We start from the raw sequence: 20,716 nt of genomic DNA on the forward strand, positions 1-20,716 counted from the left end.
CCAAAGACTTCAGTAAAAAAAAACAACCCAAAACTATAGAAGTGAACAGTTGTGATGTAAAAATAAGTTATAAAAGTCATTTTGTAGTGCTAGTTTTATTGAGAACCAGGTCTCCTCAGTTCTTGTCCTTTTGTCATCCCTACTGTACTTCCTCCAAAACAAATATTTTGATGAAGTTGTATGGTATTATGAAGCATATTCCTTTAAACTTACCAATCAGAAGGGCTGTGCAGAAGATCTTACCATTCTTCTCTAGAATTTCATGGAATTTCAGTTGGCATGCAGCAATAGTTTTATAATCTGTGCCATGTGCCTGATGAACTTCAAGGCTGATGGTATTCTTCTGCATATACTGCAAAAAAAAGTCATCTACCCGTACCAAATATTGGGATGTAAAATTGTATGCTGGTTGAAGACCAAGAATTATTGGAGTAGTCTGGAGCTCAAAGTCATAGAATGCATAAGTGCAGAATGTTGCAGGCTCTTGATCGCCAAAGTTTTGTACAGCTCCAGAGGAAAATAACACTTTATTGATGTGGATCTCAAATAGATTCTCTCCTCGTTCCAAGTGAATAGTTTTATCAAATTCATCAACGTGATCATCTGCTGTGATTTCTGGTTTGAATTTGTATTGCTTAGTACCATAGGCAATATCCTTCAGCTGAGCTACAAAATATGAAAGTTTAAAAACATTGAAAATTAATTCAAGAATATTTTTATAAACTATGCAGAATTAGCCAATGAACTATAAATTTGGTATCTTGACAAAATCTGTTATTAGGAAAGGAATTCAATTTAAATTCAATTTGGCCAAGTTTATAAATTTGTTTATTTAAAATATTTATAATCGCATATAAAAATATATGTGACTTACAATAAATTTAATTTACTTTCCATATTTATATCCTGCTTAACCACAAAGTTCCAAGCAAGTCACAGTAATAAAATGTGAACATCTGAATATTCCATCAACAGTTAACATACACTTTACAATATTACCATAATGTCCACCCAACTCAAAGATATTTCTGGAATAACTATGTTTTTATTACCTTCCTATACAACCTAATATTAGATAGGCTTCTTATTTTAATTGATAATGTCTCCCAGAACTCTGCAGCTCTGCCTAAGAGCACATTTTCTTTCTACCAGCCACAGTTCTTAGGAAGAACATAAGTACCTAGTTAGTTGATACACTATCAAATTTGTCAAATAACTTGGGCTTAATCCATATAAAATCTTAAAAATAAAAATCAGACTTGAATTTGATTCTTGCCTCAAATGGCAACCAATGCAATTCTTGTAAAAGTGGGGTGGCATGATCGTATCTATATTCCCCCAGAATCGCGTCTGTCCTCAGGAAAGATGCCTAAGCCCGCCTAACCACCACGATTCTCTAATCGGCGCCCTTATCACAGGCACCGGTTAGAGAATCGCATTGCTGCTGAGCTGATCGCAGCAAGGGAATATCCTTGCCACAATCAGTTTAGCGGCCATGGCAGGGACACCCCCCCCAAGACATCCCCCAGCATAAGGGATGACCAGTCTCTCCTACCAGAACCCCAAAGTGGTCCCCCCCCAGAATGTCCATGGCAGGAGGAGTGCCCAATCCCTCCTGCCGCCATCCCCCCAAGATATCCACTGGCAGGAGGGATGTCCAGTCCCTCCTGCCGGAAACCTCCTTGCATATGGTTCTCCAGACTAGTGGCGGAGAAAATAAAGGCAAAAGAGTTAGTGTTTGTGAAATATAAAAAATATTCAAGAGGAGCACAAAAATAATACTGGATGAAAATGAAAGAAGCCACGAGAGATACATATGGCGAAAGTACAGGCGGAAGAGCAAATGGCTAGAAATACAAAAAAGGGAGATAAAAAAATTTTCAGCTTTATTAGTGAAAGAAAGAAGATGAAAAATGGAATTGTAAGACTGAAAGATGCTATGAACCACTATGTGGAAAGTGATCAGGAAAAAGCAGACGTTCTAAACAAATACTTCTGTTCTGTGTTCAAGGAGGAAAATCCTGGCAAAGGACCACGATTGTTAGGCAAAATTACAAGTGAGAGTGGAGTGGATACTGTGCCGTTCATGGAAAAAAGTGTTTATGAACAAATTGAAAAATTTAAGGTGGACAAATCCATGGGACCAGCGGGATCCATTCCAGGATATTGAGGAAGCTCAGAGAGGTTCTGGCAGCTCTGCTTAAAAAATTGTTCAATAAATCCCTGGAGTGGTTCCATGGATTTGGAGAAGAGCAGATGTGATGCCTCTTCACAAAAGTGGTCACAGATATGGTTTGGATACTGGAAAAATAATGGAAGCGTTATTGAAGGTGAGGATAGTGAAATTACAAGATCCGAGACAACATGGCTTTACTAGAAGTAAATCGTGCCAAACAAATCTGATTGAATTCTTTGACTTGATGACCAGAGAAATAGATCAAGGAAGTATATTAGACATAATTTACTTATATTTCAGCAAAGCCTGTGACACGGTTCTTCATAGGAGGCTCTTGAACAAACTTGATCAGATGAAGTTAGGACCCAAAGTGGTGGACTGGATTAGAAACTGGTTGATGGACAGACGTCAGAGGTTGGTAGTTAATGGCATTTGTTCAGAGGAAGGAAAGGTGAGTAGTGGAATGCCTCAAGGATTGGTGCTTGGGCCAATTCTGTTCAATATGTTTGTGAGTAATATTGCCAAAGGGTTAGAAGGAAAGGTTTGCTTTTTTGATACCAAGATTGGTAACAGAGTGGATACCCCGGAGGAAGTGGAAAACATGGGGAGGAAGTGGAAAACACGAAAAAGGATCTGAAAAATGTAGAATAATGGTCTGTCTGGCAACTAAAATTCAATGCAAAAGAGCAGAGTGATGCATTTGGGGAGTAGAAATCTGAGGGAGGCGAGAGGCTGATATGCACATACGGGGAAAGGGACCTTGGAGTGATTGTGTCTGAGGATCTGAAGGCGACAAAGCAGTATGACAAGGCAGTGGCTGTAGCCAGGAGAATGCTAGGCTATAAAGAGGGAGTCATAACCAGCAGAAGAAAGGAGGTGTTGATGCCCAGTACCCGACATTGAACAATGCATCAATGCAGGTGTTGATAGCGTTGCGACTTTATTCACATCAGATGCGGTGGACATCGTTGATGGATCTTGAGGTCCCAAAAGTTTTTCCTGCTGTAGACGTTGAGCCTTCAAAGAGCATTTTTGTAGCTTTGGCAGCGAGGACAAGAGACAACTCAGTGCTTAGGAACAAGGCACTGAAGACACTGGTTGTATGGATCAGTGGCTGATATGGCTCTGTTGCACAGAGAACACCTCTTGAAGCTGCTTGAAGACTTGGACATCAAAGGAAAAACGGCCGATGCAAGGGTCCGAGGGTTGAGTAATTTAGTGACCATAAAAGATTTGATGCCTTCAGCCGGAAAACTGGCATGAAGGAGACCCAAAGGCCCAAAAAATGAGAGATAAAAAATTTCAAGGAAAACTACCAAACAAACTGAGAAATAAAGTACTATAAATGAAAATAAAAGAAATGAAGAAATGAATCACAAAAAGTTAGAAAAATAGCACAATTAGAACATAAGAACATAAGAATTGCCATCTCCAGATCAAATCCTAGGTCCATCAAGTCTTGCGATCCGCACACGCGGAGGCCCCGCCAGGTATACCCTGGCATGGTTTTAGTCCCCATATCACTCTATGCTTCTCATAAGGAGATGTGCATCTAGTTTACCCTTACCTGTATCACTCTATGCCACTCATAAGGAGATGAACATCTAGTTTATCCTTAAATCCTATTACGGTGGATTCCGCAATTACCTCTTCTGGGAGAGCATTCCAGGTGTCCACCACTCGCTGTGTGAAACAGAACCTCCTGATATTTGTCCTGGACTTGTCCCCCCTCGGCTTCAGTCCATGCCCTCTTGTCCGTGTCACATTGGACATGTAAATAACTGTTTTTCCTGTTCTATTTTGTCGATTCCTTTCAGTATTTTGAAAGTCTCGATCAGATTCCCTCGCAGTCTCCTCTTCCCAAGGGAGAACAACCCCAGTCTCTTAAGTCGTTCCACATAATCCAGGTTCTCCATACCTTTCACTAGCTTTGTTGCTCGTCTCTGCACCCTCTCCAGCAGTTTTATATCCTTCTTTAGGTATGGAGACCAATGTTGGACGCAGTATTCCACGTGTGGTCTGACCATCGCTCTATAAAGCGGCATTATTACTTTCTCCGATCTACTCGTGATTCCCTTCTTTATCATGCTTAGCATTCTATTTGTATTCTTCGCCGCCGCCACGTATTGCGCCGATGGTTTCAGGGTCCTATCAATTAGTACACCCAGGTCCTTTTCCTGTTCGGTTTTTCCCAGAGTTGCACCTGACATACTATACTTGTGTTCCTTATTCTTTCTGCCTAAGTGCATCACTTTGCATTTTTCCACATTAAACTTCATCTGCCATTTATCAGCCCATTTCTCCAATCGACTCAAGTCGTTCTGAAGTTCCTCGTTGTCCTTCTGTGATTTGATTGCCCGGCATAGCTTTGTGTCATCTGCAAACTTGATAATCTAACTGGATGTTCCATCCTCTAGGTCAGGGGTGTCAAAGTCCCTCCTCGAGGGCCACAATCCAGTCAGGGCTTCAGGATTTCCCCAATGAATATGCATGAGATCTATTAGCATACAATGAAAGCAGTGCATGCAAATAGATCTCATGCATATTCATTGGGGAAATCCTGAAACCCAGACTGGATTGCGGCCCTTGAGGAGGGACTTTGACACCTGTGCTCTAGGTCATTGATGAAAATATTAAATAAGATGGGCCCAAGTACTGAGCCCTGGGGTACACCGCTAGTCACATTCTCCCAGTCTGAGAACTTCCTATTTATGCCCACTCTCTGCCTTCTGTTCTCCAGCCATTTGCCTATCCATCTTAGTATATCTCCTTCTATTCCATGGCCTTGCAGTTTCCTGAGAAGTCTTACATGTGGAACCTTGTCGAAAGCTTTCTGAAAATCCAAGTATATAATATCCACCATTATCAATTTGTCTGTTCACTGTCTCAAAAAATTAAAGTGGGTTCGTCAAACATGACTTCCCTTTCCTGAATCCATGTTGGCTGGCTCTCATCAGGTCGTGTGTGTCTAAGTGCCGGATTATGCTATCCTTGATCAGCGCCTCAACCATCTTCCCAGGGAATTACATGAAACTCACAGGGCTATAGTTGCCTGGCACTCCTCTCGATCCTTTTTTAAATATTGGCGTGACATTCGCTATCTTCCAGTCATCTGGTATCTGTCCTGTTTTGATTGACAGGTTGGAAAGTTTTTGCAATAGTTCTCCAAATTTCCACTTTCAGCTCTTTCAAGACTCTCGGATGAATTCCCTCTGGTCCAGGAGATTTGTCACTTTTGAGTTTGTTGATCTGGCGGTAAATCTGGTCCAAGTCCACTTCTACTGTGGTGAGGCTGTCCTTTGTTACTCCTTTGAACACTTTCACTGCTTCTGGAAAGACTCTAATGACACATGACTTCTTAGTTCTGCGGAAAACTAAGAACTGAAGATCCTGTAAGTTAACATTGGGTGGGAAGATACTCACGCATACACAGTATGGGCGGTCTCGAGACTCAGCTGTTAAAAAATAACACTCTTAAAAATGGTTGATAAACATCAGAAATCTTCAAATCCAGTTTGAATATAAAATTTCAACTTAAAAAAGTCTCCTCAAACAGTTGAGTTTTTAACATTTTCTTAAAATTCATTCTAGCAGCACACAAACACAAAATTCCTGGCACAAAATTCCACAGCTTTACACCCGCTATCGATAACATAGTCGCACCATTCCTAATGTGGGAGATTAACATATTACTTTCCAAACATAATTTCATACTGTTTTTTGATCTCAGACTTCTTTTAGGCTGATAAATTTTAAAGAACTCTTGAAAAACAACAGGAGAGACTTGGTACAAAGTTTGATGAATTATGGAAAGAATTTTGAATTGGACACTTTGTTGTATTGGTAACCAGTGCAACTGCTTCAATACTGGTGTTATACGTTAGAGAATGACATGGTGGCGGTTTACCCGCAGCTACTGCGTTTAGCCGCGGGTAACCCGCCAAAAACGAGGAATGAAAATTAGCAGCCTCTGCGGGGACGGGGACAAGGCCATCATCGCCCCGTGGAGCGGTGAATGGTCTTGTCACCGCAGTGAGGCATAAAGGATCGTGCGGTCACCGCAGCCCCCACCCGCCCACCTGCACGCCGGCTCGATCGTTTAACCAGCTTCCTCTCTTCACCTCACCTTAGTTTGCCGGCTTTCTTTTTCGGCGACCGGAACGCTTTCAAAAGAGCCGCGCACGCGCGGCTACTCAGTATTCAATCTTCTGCTCTGACCCAACCGGAAACAAGAAGTTGCAGCAGAGCAGAAGATTGAACTTTGAGCAGCCGCGCATGCGCGGCTCTTTGAAAGCGTGTCGGTCGCCGAAAAAGAAAGCCGGCAAACTAAGGAGAGCTGGAGAGCAGTAGCGTACCAAGGGGGGGGGGGGGAAGGGGCGAAAAAGGTAATGGCGCCAGGCCTTGGAGCACCGAGGCAGACCGCTTCTCCCCCCTCCCAGCCGAACCCCCGCTGACCCTCCTATCTCTCCCCCCCAAGTGAACCTTTCCGACCCTCCCAGCGAAAGCAGAAAACCTCCCTCCAGTAGCGTCAGTTTTCTCCTCCCTCTGCCGCATCACTGATGACGTCATCAGTGATGCGGCAGAGGGAGGAGAAAGCCGCGAAGGAGGTCTACTGCTCTCGCTTGGAGGGTCGGAAAGGTTCACGGAGGGGGGGGAGATAGGAGGGTCAGCGGGGGTTCAGCTGGGAGGGGGGAAAAGCGGTCTGCCTCGTGCTCCATTACCTTCTTCGGACAGCAGCAGCGTTTACAATTCGCTGCTGTTGCCGGCTTCAGGCCTTGTTCTCTGCCGGGTCCTGCCTACTTCCTGTTTTCATGAAGACAGGACCCGACAGAGAGGAAGGCCTGAAGCGGGCAACAGCAGTGAATTGTGAATGCTGCTGCTGCCCGATGAAGTTCAGGACATCAGGACATCGGGGAAGGAGCAGGGAGAAATCGGCTGCTGGCTTGGGGGTGAGGGTAGGGAAAGAATCGTGGAAGTGGAGAAATTGGCACGATGGCTTTGTGGGGGCTAGGGGGAGAGAGAAAGGAAGGAAAAAATAAAGGGGGGGCCAGGGGGAGAGAGAAAGAAAGGCAGAAATAAAGAGGGGTCAGGGGGAGAGAGAAAGAAAGGCAGAAATAAAGAGGGGTCAGGGGGAGAGAAAGAAAGGCAGAAAGAAAGAGGAGGGCCAGGGGGAGAGAGAAATAAAGAGGGAGGCCAGGGGGAGAGAGAAAGAAAGGCAGAAATAAAGAGGGGGGCCAGAGGGAGAGAGAAAGAAAGGCAGAAATAAAGAGGGGAGCCAGGGGGAGAGAGAAAGATAGAGGGGGGGGGGGCAGGAGAAGAAAGAAGAAAGACCAGAAGAAGGACCAGAGACTCATGAAATCACCAGACAAAAAGGTAGGAAAAATGATTTTATTTTCAACTTAGTGATCAAAATGTGTCTGTTTTGAGAATTTATATCTGCTGTCTATATTTTGCACTATGGCCCCCTTTTACTAAAACGCAATAGCGGTTTTTAGCGCAGGGAGCCTATGAGTGTCGAGAGCAGTGTGGGGCATTCAGCGCAGCTCCCTGCGCTAAAAACCACTATCGCAGTTTAGTAAAAAGGGAGGGGGAATATTTGTCTATTTTTGTATAGTTGTTACTGAGGTGACATTGCATAAAGTCATCTGCCTTGACCTCTTTGAAAACCCGCGGAATATAAATGAATAAATGATAATTAACATTTTCTCTGCGTACAGCGTGCTTTGTGTTTTTAAAATTTTATTGTTGGTAGATCATTTTGACTTGGCCACAAAGGTAAGGGAGAGGGAGGGAGGGGAGCTGCTGAAAGACATCTAGTAATCCTTGCAGGCTTGACTGTGCAGGGAATTATTTTTGTAAAATCATGTTTTGTTATGTGACTGTCATTATCTAGACTTTAATTTCTATGAATGAATAGAATGAAAATGATATAAAATTACTTGCTTGCGGAGACCGCGTGTTCCGGCTCACACAAGGAAGGAGGGGGTGAAAGGGAAAAAGTTTCTTTTCCTTGGAAATAGATTCTGAAGTGACCTCATCAAAGAAGACCAGCACCAAATGTACAAGAAATCCCTTAAACAATGTCAAAAGAGCCCAAAATAGAAAACTGCTACTGCCTTGAGACTCCATTATTGAAGGAATCAACTTGAAATCACAGAAGAGACAGGAAAAGGTTAAATGCCTCATGGAATCCTCAGGTACAAAACACAAACCAAATTGTGAATGCTATCAGAGTAGACAGTAAAAATTATAAAATTGATGTCATTATCCATCTGGAAAAAAAGGCGTACTAGAAAAATAATGCCTCAGCAATACAATTTCCAGAAGTTCTATTTGCTCATGGTAAGGGAGAAGAGAGACTGCTAGTGATGGTGGGGGGACTGATAGAAGATATGAAAGAAGGGTGGTAGAAAGGAACAGATGGTAAAGGAGGGAGGGAAGGGTGGTGGTGGAAAGGAATAGAACAGACATTGAGAGAGGAACAGACCCTGAAAGGAAATGTGGAAGGCAGAGTGGGGAGAAGACGCTGGAAGGGAAGAGGACAGATGCCAGACTATGGGGGAGCGGAGGGAAGAAGATGGGTGTTAGACGGGGACAGTGACGGGGCGGTGAATGGGATGGTAGTGGCGGTGACGGGGCGGTGAAAGGGATGGCGGTGACGGTGACGGGGCGGTGAAGGGAACGGCGGTGAAGGGGCGGTGCAGAGGATGGTGGGCCGGGGACGGTGCAGTGACGGGGACAGATTTTTTCCCCGTGTCATTCTCTATTATACGTGTCATTCTAGAAGTACCTGTGATCAATCTAGCTGCAGAGTTAATCTACATCTATAATACCCTCATTTTCACTTTTGCAGTTCCCAAGTATAGTGAGTTACAATAATCTCCTTTGCTCAAGATCAATGTCTGCACCACACTTCGAAAATCATAATTTGGCAGCATAGGCTTCAATCTATACATCTTTAACTGCATATATCCCATCTGTATTGTTTTCAATATTTGTTTCTCCATAGTCAAATATCTATCCAAACACACTCCTAGGACTGTCATCTCTTTTTTTTAACCTCCAATCACTCTCCCATCACAAAAACCCTATCTATCTCAAAATTGTCCCATCATCACCTCTGTCTTATTCACATTTAATTTCAAATCATGATCATCCATCCACTTCACAATTCTCTCCATATATACTTGTAAACATCTTTCAGCACTTTGAACATCACATTGGCTACCAGTCACACATCGTGTAACTTATAAAATATGCCTGCTTACATATAAAACTTTTCTTTTCAAAACTCCAGCATTCATTCATAAATATTTGATTCCATATACTACTAATCGAATATTAAGATCTACAGAACAACATCTGCTAACGGTCCCCTCTCTTAAATTCATAAATACTCGACGACAAGTTATCTTTTCTGTTTCAGCACCCCAAATCTGGAATTCTCTCCCTATCTATCTAAGGGAAGAAACAAACATAGAAAAATTCAAAGGTAAGCTGAAGAGTTTTCTCTTTAAAGATGCCTTTTCTACTTAATCATTTCTACTCAAATTAATAATAATTCTTTTACCTCTAATCTTTTACTGAAATATTCAGCCTTTTCCTTTCCTTATGTATTTTCCCTACTTGTTCTCAAAAATATTGTAACTTTTACCCACGCTTTTCCTCATGTATCATGTTTTGTTTTGTTTTTTTTTTATTCGTTTTTGTTAATAGTATTTTTTTTTTTTTTGTCAATAATATGTTCAGTTTTATTCAGTGTATTATTCCCCTTTTATTGTAATTTTAGTAACATGTACATCGCTTAGAATGTGGATTAAGCGATTAATCAAATTTTTAATAAACTTGAAACTTGAAACATATTGGGGAAAAAAATAAAATATCATCAGCATAAAGATGTTACTGTACCCCCAACTCTTGAAACATTGCCCCCAAAGCAAACATGTATATGTTAAACAGGATTGCTGATAGTGCCGAGCCTTGAGGAACTCCCCTCTTAACCTTAACCGCACTTGAAACATTTACCCCATTTCCAACTCTCAGAGATCTACCCTTTAAATAGAAAGCAAACCATTGCAACACCTCATCTAGCATTCCCAATTTCTTCAATTTCAACAATAGAATATCCAAATTCACTGTGTCGAAAGCACCCGATACATCAAGTAATATCAGGAGATATTTCTTCATTTCATCAATACCACTCCGTAATTCCTCCATCACTGATAACAGCAACAGCTCCACACTTTATTTTAGCTAGCTCCTCACAAATGATCAAGGCCTACCACTCCTCCATCCCTATTCATGTTTTTCTTCTGCGGCCCTGCTCCCAGCGCTTCACAGCTGGGAACACAGAACAGAAATATTTGTTAAGTAATTCATCCTTTTTTTAATCAGCTTCTATATATTTCTCCCCTTCCTGCGAGATAGGTTCCTAATTGTAGTATTAATTATCTTGTCTAAGTCATGGGGGGATGACATCTGTAGTGTGGCGGAGTCGAGGTGAGACTGTATATTATCAACTTTATCAGCGAAGTAGTCTGAGAACGTTTAGCTATCAAGTTCGGTGTTAAAGCATTGACTGTCTCCTTGCAATGTTGTATTTTTTAAGTTAGTTTAAAAAGGTTTTTTAAATCTATTTGGGGTCTTTAATAGTTATTGGGAGTAATATATCTTTTTAACCTCTAGGGTGGCTTTTTTATATTCTTCATGCACTTCTTTACATTTGGACCTGTCACTGTTAAGTCTGAATTTGTACCATTTCCTTTCTTCTTTTCTTAGTTCAGTAAACCAGGGGGGAGGAGTATTTCCAGGGATAGTATTTGATCTCTTTGACTGGTGCAAGCCCTTCATATAGGGTTTTTACCTCAGTGTGCATATGGTTCTGTTTAAATGGATAAAGGCAAGCGGAGAGTGAATGAATATGTCCATTCCTGGAATGCCTTTGATCCCTCTCTTTTGTATCCATATAGCTTTTGATTGGCCCTTATGATTTCTAGGGAGCTGGGAAGAAAGATTAGCCATTTAAACAGAAGATACAATTACTCATTTTATCAGCAAATATAACAGTTGCTATATTAGTTCACTTGAATATTTTGAGATAGGATCAAACAAAATATTGATATAAATCAATGAATCTGTAACTAGCCTTTAAGAACCATGTTCCTTTGATCCATCTCATATTATTGAAGGTATACTTACTAAATGCACAAAAAAACATTGATGCTGAAACACCGCTATCAGGATAAAAAATATCTGCAAGATTTTTGTTCCTCTTTAGGCACTGACCTCACTTTGACAAGTTACCTAGGTGTATTAAGTAAGATGTTTTCTATAAAGTTCCAGAATGTTTTATGATGAAGAATACAAATCTTTAGATATTTTAATTGACAATTTATCTGAAGGACATCATCATAGTTCCTATCCTGTTCTCAGCCTAAATTATCACTGCTGAATGATCTAATTCCTGCTCCTGTCTGTTAGCCTAGGTTTTGGAAAGATTTAGCCTCCAAAAGCCTTATACACGGGGCACCTATGGTGATGCTGTGCGCTTAACTATTTATGTGCCCATGCAGTTATGTAATTATAGGATATCTCAAAGACATTATTTAGCTGTTTCTGATGCAATCACAAGCAAAACAAGACAGATTTTTTTTGGACATTCTAGTTCTGGAATCAGTCTGATTTAAAGTAATTGATTGTTAATATGTTCTGGTTATCTTTACTTGGATAACTGCAGAGTTGATCACTATATTATATTTTCAAATCTCTGAAATCTATGAATTAAACATCAAAACCAGTGGTGTAGTAAGGGGAAGGGGGAGGCGGCCTGTCCTAGGCGCCATCTTGGTGGGGACTCTGGCACCTCTCCGTCTCCCCATGCCATGCTCATGCTCTCCCTTGCCACCTGCACCTCATTAAATCTTCACCAGTGTGAGCAACTTCTCTGGCTTGTTACTTGTGTCGGCCTAGCTCCCCTCTGAAATCACTTTCTGGTCGCGAGGGCAGGAAATGACGTCAGAGGGAAAACTAATGCTGGCGTGAGCAGCAGGCAAGAGAAGCTGCTCGCGCTGGTAAAAATTTAAAAAGGTACGTTGGGGGGAAAAGGGCGAGTGTGTGGCATGGGGAGTGGGGACCACTCCAGGCGCCTCCTACCTTGGTTACACCATTGATCAAAACATCTGTAATACTTATGACTAGGAGGTTCCCAAACTAGAGAATGACACGGGGACCGTTTACCGCGGTAAACCACGGTCACCACAATAAATCCGCAGTAATGGGGACATTTGCAACTTGTTTACGCAGTAATGGGGACAAGACCTTTCACTGCCCCGCAGGAATGGGTACAAGACCTTTCACCACCACGTGGAAGCGGTGAAAAGTCTTGTTCCTGTGGTAAAAAAATTGTGCCCGTGTCAGACTTGTCATCTCCTCCCCAGCTCTTCTTGGGCTTATTTTACATTCAGGAGCCAGCTTTGCTACGATGAAGACAGAAGAAATCCAAAATCAAAGCCTAAAACCAATGTGATCTGAAGAATAAAATTAACAGACAACAAAAGGTAGAAAAAAATTTATTTTATATTTTGTGATTAGAATATTTCAGATTTGAAATCCTGCTAGAGCTGGTATTAGACATAACTTGGAACCACAGGCTGTGCTTCTTTAGCTTCCAGCTGGCTTAGGGCTCTCTCGCTAACCAGGGTGCAGTTGCTCTAGTTGCTCTCCCCTATCACTATTCCTTCCATGTGTGACTGAAGTATTCTGTTTAGCTTGATTTTTCTATGTAGCATTCTGTAGTAATTTGGTTAGTTCAGTTTTCACAATAGTGGAGGGGATATTTGTGAAAGGGAGGCGAGACAGGGGTTTTGTTGATCCTTGCTCTGTATTATTTGTGTTTATAAAATGAAAATTGTACAGAATATTGTCTCTTTTTATACTTTAATAAAATAAGTTCGGTATAAAATTATAACTATTCGAGGCTTGTGCGGATGGGATCTAACAGTTTGCAGGGTGAGGACGGGGACTGAGCTCACGGGGACGGGGTAGGGATGGGGACTGAGCTCGCGGTGACGGGGATGAGCTCACGTGGCGGGAACCTGTTCTGGAAGGATCATCAGCCAATTAGGTTTTCAGGATGTTCACAGTACATGATATAAATAGGAGCAGTGAATGCAGATCTATCTCATTTATATTCACTGTGAATATCCTCAAAATGTGAGTGTTTGAAGGACAAGTTTGGAAACCTCTGACCTAGTTATCTAAGGAAAAGTGAGCTTCTACAGGATATGACAACGTACCTTCCAGCTGTCGAATTCTTGCAGTTCTGATATCAAGCAGTTGTGCATATTGTTGCAGTTTTCGTTCAAAATCTTGCTGAATACCCTCCATCTTCTGTGTTACTTCTTCAACTTCAGCCTGAGAACATATTGGTTTGATGTTACCAAGGGCTGTGCAGTTTTCATGATAATCATATTGTGTGTACTCATAATGCAAAGGGGCCTATTCACTAGGCTGCATTAGCAATTAATGTATGTTAACAGTTAACATGGTGCCTTAGTAGTTTAACATATGCTTTCTGTTAGCTTAACAGAACTGAAAGGCATACGCAGTACTGTACATTAAACATGTAATAGATGGTCCCGTTTCAGAAGAGCTTACAATCTAATTAGGACAGATAGGACAAATGGGCCAGATAGGAGTTGGGGAGTTTCATGCAGAATGATAGAATGGACATAAGCATTCTATTGTCCATTTATTTTATCATTCTGGAAATCAATTTGGCCTCAAATTAATAGGATGTTAGAAAACCCGGTAGCCTTGACATATGATACTATTTTATTTGGAACAACTATGAGAGCAAGAAGTCAAATTTCGTCAAGTAACAACAAACTTTTGTTTATTTTAACTGGAACAGCAATACAACAAATAACATACAATGGAAAAAATATGACAGGTTAAATTACAATTTCTGGTGGAATTCTGTATGTCATATATACAAAATGGAACTCACCATTGCAACGCAAAAAGGTTATGTGAGTAAATTTCAGAAAGTCTGGGGACCGTTAACAGATTTTTGTAATGAATGATTAACTTTTCCCATGATAAGATATTTGATTAGAGGGAAAAAGGGGTGGGATTTTATTTCCGATTATTATATAATATATCAATATTTGAATGAATTCACAATAAAGCACAGTTACTTACCGTAACAGGTGTTATCCAGGGACAGCAGGCAGATATTCTTGACTGATGGGTGACGGCACCGACGGAACCCCGGTACGGACACTTTTAGAGTGATTGCACTCTAAGAACTTGGAAAGTTCTGGATACCGCACCGCGCATGCGCGAGTGCCTTCCCGCCCGACCCCGGCGCGCGGTCCCTCAGTTAGTATAAGCCAGCTAAGAAGCCAACCCGGGGAGGTGGGTGGGACGCAAGAATATCTGCCTGCTGTCCCTGGATAACACCTGTTACGGTAAGTAACTGTGCTTTATCCCAGGACAAGCAGGCAGCTATTCTTGACTGATGGGTGACCTCCAAGCTAACAAACAAGAGGGATGGTGGGAAGGTTGGCCATTAGGAAAACAAATTTTGCAAAACAGATTGGCCGAAGTGACCATCCCGTCTGGAGAATGTATCCAGACAATAATGTGATGTAAAAGTGTGAACTGAGGACCAAGTAGCAGCTTTGCAGATTTCCTCAATAGGCGTGGAGCGGAGGAAAGCTACAGATGCTGCCATAGCTCTAATTCTATGGGCCGTGACAGAACCTTCCAGTGCCAGTCCGGATTGAGAATAGCAGAATGAAATGCACGCTGCGAGCCAATTAGATAGCGTACGTTTAGAAACAGGGCGTCCCAACTTATTAGGATCAAAAGATAAGAAAAGTTGGGGCGAAGATCTGTGGGGTTTAGTACGGTCTAAATAGTAAGCTAAAGCCCTCTTACAGTCCAAAGTATGAAGAGCCTGTTCACCAGAGTGAGAGTGAGGTCTTGGAAAGAAAACAGGCAGTACAATAGATTGGTTGAGATGGAATTCAGAGACAACCTTTGGGAGAAACTTTGGATGTGTACGCATAACCACCTTATCGTGGTGAAAGACTGTAAAAGGTGGGTCAGAAACCAGTGCATGGAGCTCACTGACCCTCCTGGCAGAGGTGATAGCAATGAGGAAAAGTACCTTCCAAGTGAGAAACTTGAAAGCGGCAGTAGCTAAGGGTTCAAAAGGAGGCTTCATCAAAGCAGAGAGAACCACATTAAGATCCCAGACCACAGGAGGTGCTTTAAGAGGTGGTTTTACATTAAAAAGACCTCGCATGAATCTAGAGACCAGGGGATGAGCTGAAAGGAGTTTTCCATGGATGGGCTCATGAAATGCAGCAATAGCACTGAGATGGACTCTGATGGAGGTAGTTTTGAGACCAGAGTTAGACAAAGAAAGTAGATAGTCCAATAGGGTCTCCACTGCAAGGGACGTGGGATCATGATGATGAAGAAGACACCAGGAAGAAAACCGTGTCCACTTCTGATGGTAACATTGCAGAGTGGCTGGTTTCCTGGAAGCATCCAGAATAGAACGAACGGGCTGAGACAGAAGAGAATCCTGTGAAGTCAGCCCGAGAGATACCAAGCTGTCAGGTGCAGAGACTGGAGGTTGGGATGTAGAAGAGTCTCCTGTTGTTGCGTAAGCAGAGAAGGAAACAGTGGAAGCAGAAAAGGTTCCCTGGAACTGAGTTGAAGTAGAAGGGAGAACCAATGCTGTCTGGGCCACCGTGGGGCAATCAGAATCATGGTGGCTCCTTCCCTCTTGAGCTTGAACAATGTTCGTAACATGAGAGGCAGAGGAGGAAAGGCATACAGGAACAGATTGGACCAATCGAGGAGAAATGCATCCGCTGCCAGACGGTGAGGAGTGTATAGTCTGGAGCAGAAGAGAGGCAGCTGGTAATTTTGAGGAGCTGCGAAAAGGTCGATCTGAGGAGTGCCCCACTGAGCAAAGATGGACTGTAGAGTTAAGGGATCGAGTGTCCACTCGTGAGGTTGGAGAATTCTGCTCAGCTTGTCCGCTAAGTAATTCTGCTCTCCCTGAATGTAAATCGCTTTCAGAAAGAGATGGTGATCTGTGGCCCAAGTCCAAATCTTCTGGGCTTCCTGGCACAAGAGGCGAGAGCCTGTCCCACCCTGTTTGTTGATGTAGTACATGGCCACTTGATTGTCTGTGCACAACAGAAGGACCTGAGGATAGAGAAGATGTTGGAAAGCCTTGAGGGCATAAAACATCGCTCTGAGTTCTAGGAAATTGATGTGATGTCTCATTTCCTGCACTGTCCAAAGACCTTGAGTTTGGAATTCGTTCAAATGAGCTCCCCAGGCATAAGGGGAGGCATCTGTGGTGATGATCAGTTGATGAGGAGGTAGATGGAATAGAAGACCTCTGGAGAGATTTGAGGATATCAACCACCATTGTAGAGACTGACGAAGAGATGATGTCACAGATATGTGCCGTGAGCAAGGATCCGTCGCTTGTGACCACTGGGTAGCAAGGGTCCACTGAGGAATGCGCAGGTGAAGACGTGCGAGGGGGGTGACATGGACTGTGGATGCCATGTGACCCAAGAGTATCATCATTTGTTTGGCAGAGATGGAACGTTGTGGAAGTACCTGCTGACACAGAGATTGGAGAGTTTGAAGACGGTTGGACGGTAGGAATGCTCTCATGAGGACTGTGTCCAGCACCGCTCCAATGAATTGAAGTCGTTGAGTGGGGAGGAGATGAGATTTGGGAAAATTGATCTCGAACCCCAGAAGCTGTAAGAACAAGATGGTTTGATTGGTGGCCAGGAGAACTGTTTGAGATGAATTGGCCTTTATCAACCAATCGTCCAGGTAAGGAAACACCTGAAGGTGATGGGAGCGTAGGTAAGCAGCTACCACAATTAGACACTTGGTGAATACTCGTGGAGATGAGGCAAGACCGAAGGGGAGAACTTTGTACTGGTAATGACAGTTGTTGATCATGAAGCGGAGGTATTGCCTGGAGGCTAGATGGATTGGAATATGAGTGTATGCCTCTTTGAGGTCGAGGGAACATAGCCAGTCGTCTTGATTGAGAAGAGGGTAAAGAGTGGCCAGAGAGAGCATCTTGAATTTTTCCTTGACCAAACATTTGTTGAGATCTCGAAGATCTAAGATGGGTCTGAGATCTCCTGTCTTCTTTGGAACCAGAAAATAACGGGAGTAAAACCCCTGCCCCTTCTGGTCCAGAGGAACCTCTTCGATAGCGTTTAGAAGAAGAAGAGATTGAACCTCTTGAATAAGGAGAGAAGCCTGGGGAGTGTTCAAAGCAGACTCTCTTGGCAGACTTTGAGATGGAAGTGTTTGGAAGTTGAGAGAGTAGCCGTGGCGGATGATGTTGAGAACCCATTGATCGGATGTTATGTTCTCCCAACGGCTGAGATAATAAGTGAGACGGCCTCCAATGGGTAGGGGAAGTTGAACTGATGGAGGCATAATGGCAATGTTCTGGAGAAACACGTCAAAAGGGTTGAGTAGACTTTTGAGGTGGAGGAGGTTTCACCTGTTGTTGCTGATTTTGCCTAGGTGGTTGACGTTGTTGTTGTTGTCGCTGACGCCTAGGTTGTTGGGAATGCTGAGGTAAAGGCCGAGCAGCATATCGGCGTTGGTATGCCGATTGTTGGCGAAACGGTCTAGCAGGGGGAGTCTTCTTTTTGTTCTTTAAAAGAGTATCCCATCTGGTTTCATGAGCAGACAGTTTTTGTGTTGTTGAATCCATGGATTCTCCAAACAGCTCATCCCCCAGACAAGGAGCATTTGCTAGACGGTCTTGGTGGTTCACCTCTAGCTCTGAGACCCTGAGCCATGCCAACCTGCGCATAGCCACTGACATAGCCGTGGCTCTAGAAGTCAATTCGAAGGTGTCATAAATTGATCTGACAAGAAATTTCCTCAACTGAAGGAGAGAGGAAGCACAGGAATGAAAAGAAGGTTTTTTACGATCAGGAAGGAATTGTTCAAATGAAGACAACTGCTGGACCAAATGCTTTAAATAAAAAGAAAAATGAAAAGCATAGTTTCCTGATCTATTGGCCAACATGGCATTTTGATAAAGCCGTTTGCCAAATTTGTCCATAGATTTCCCTTCTCTGCCAGGAGGGACTGAAGCATACACATTAGCCCCCGCTGATTTCTTTAATGTAGACTCTACCAAAAGAGATTCATGTGGGAGCTGGGGCTTGTCAAACCCAGGAATGGGGATTACCCTGTATAGAGAGTCCAGCTTACGAGGAGCTCCTGGTACAGTCAGGGGAGTTTCAAGGTTTTTATAAAACGTCTCTCGTAAAATATCATGGAGAGGAAGTTTAAGGAATTCCCTTGGAGGCTGGTCAAAATCCAGAGCATCAAGGAATGCTTTGGACTTCTTGGATTCAGCCTCCAAGGGAATTGACAGGGATTCACACATCTCCTTCAAAAAGGAGGTAAAAGAGGTGGAATCCTGTTTAGAAGGAGGGTCTGTTACCAGGTGTTCCTCCTCATCGGAAGAGCATTCTCCTTCAGATAGGAAGGGCTCTTCTGAATCTCCCCACAAATCAGGGTCTCTAACCTGAGAGCCATGGTGTCGAGACTCAGGTGTGGAGGGGTCTACGTGTCGGGTTTTATGTGTAGATTTGCCCGATCTCATAGAAACGGTATCAGGCGATGCAACCTGATGTATCGGTACCGAGGTCTGTACCGCCTGGTGCTGAGACCTAGGTTCAGGAGCTAGAACCGGCATCGATGACGATGTGGTAAGTGCCGGTACCGATAAAGTGGATGCCGATAAGAGAGGGCGTTCCTCTATCGGTACCGGAGGCTCCGACCGAACTGGAACTGGAAGGTTCGGGGTCAAGAGAGCAGGAAACAGCTTTTGAAGTTGATCCTTAAGCTGCACCTGCAGAACGGCGGCGATGCGCTCGTCCAAGGATGGCACCGGCACCGCTTTTTTCTTCTGCGGTGCCTTGGGTGCCGCTCGACACTCCGACGAAGAGCCCGATGTCGAGGGACTAACTTCGATCGGAGCGGAGCGCTTCCGTGGGCGCCTCGAGGTCGGCAGGATTGGGCTCACTGCTGTAGAGACCGGAGGACGCTCCAACGGGGAAGGCTTCTTAGCCGGCTTACCTGTGGGATGCGATACCGGCGTCGAATCACGCGGTGTCGACGAAGTCGGAGCCGACTGGGATGGAACAGATGTCGGTGCCGGAGTTGCGGAGTCGGACATCTCGGCACCGAAAAGGATCCGCTGCTGGATTTGGCGGTTTTTGAGGGTCCTCTTTTTTAAAGTTGCACAGCGGGAGCAAGTAGATGCTCGATGGTCAGGACCAAGACACTGCAGACACCAGTTATGGGGGTCTGTCAGCGAAATTGGTCTAGCGCACCGCTGGCACTTTTTAAAACCGGGCTGAGGGGGCATGAACGGGAAAACAGCCTCTGCCAAATCGAAAGCCGAGGCTTCGATCGTGGCAACAGGCCCCGCCGGGCCGAATCGAAAAAGAGGAGAAAAAATTATTATTATTATTTTTTTTTTTTTTTTTAAAGAGAAAAGAAATAAAGAAATAAAGAAAACTTTATTGTAAAAGGGGGGTTTACGCGAGCGGGAAGGCGTGAAAAAATCTCTTCAACGGCCGTTGAAGTGAACGCGTCTTCTTAGCTCCGCGGAAACTAGAAAACTGAGGGACCGCGCGCCGGGGTCGGGCGGGAAGGCACTCGCGCATGCGCGGTGCGGTATCCAGAACTTTCCAAGTTCTTAGAGTGCAATCACTCTAAAAGTGTCCGTACCGGGGCTCCGTCGGTGCCGTCACCCATCAGTCAAGAATAGCTGCCTGCTTGTCCTGGGATAAAGATGATTTTATGTATTATTGTATTGGGAGGGAGGGAGGGATGGGGGATTATTATATTCAATAAGAATGATATAAATTTAGATTTCTTACATAATATTTTAACATTATAGAATACTAATTTTCTAATGAAATGTTAAATTTGATGCTAATATGTGAGTTAATCAAGTGTGTATCTTTAAGTTTTATATGAGTTAATTTGATACACTTGTTGTAACATACAAAAATGAATAAAGAATTACAAAAAAAAAAAAAAAGAATGGACATAAGTATCGTATGGTGAGTGGGAGTTAGGAGTTGAAATAAGCCCACTTTTTTTTTTTTTTAAATCTTTATTCATTTTCAAGTCTTACAACAAGTATATAATATTCAATCAGAAAAATTTTTAAACAAATCACTTGACAATCCTTAAAATATATAAATATAAAAGAATCCCTTCCCACCCACCCATTTATTAATACTAAAACAATTAACAAGTATTATCTTTCCCAATCCCACCCCCCCTATACCTTATCTAATAACAAGGTGTTTAAGATGTCTGATCATTAGAATAAGTAATCAATGGCCACCAAATCTTTTTAAACTTATGATAATTTCCTTGTTGCAGGGCAAGCACCCTCTCCATTTTGTAAATATGACATACTGAATTCCACCA

The 20,716-nt window shown here is 43.1% G+C and overlaps 1 protein-coding gene across 2 annotated transcripts in view; it reads right to left on the minus strand.

Moving 5' to 3' along the window:
- The window catches only part of RPGRIP1L (RPGRIP1 like), a 326,668-nt gene that overhangs the window by 136,072 nt on the left and 169,880 nt on the right, over positions 1–20,716 (minus strand). For both annotated transcript variants that reach the window (XM_033943001.1, XM_033943003.1), the window contains 2 exons: positions 13,471–13,588; positions 214–666 (listed from right to left, as the gene is read on the minus strand). In XM_033943001.1, coding sequence (XP_033798892.1) covers positions 214–666; positions 13,471–13,588 — 571 coding nt within the window. The remainder of the gene's footprint in view (positions 1–213; positions 667–13,470; positions 13,589–20,716) is intronic.

This window comes from Geotrypetes seraphini, chromosome 4, assembly GCF_902459505.1.
Source record: "Geotrypetes seraphini chromosome 4, aGeoSer1.1, whole genome shotgun sequence".
Classification (NCBI taxonomy): domain Eukaryota; kingdom Metazoa; phylum Chordata; class Amphibia; order Gymnophiona; family Dermophiidae; genus Geotrypetes; species Geotrypetes seraphini.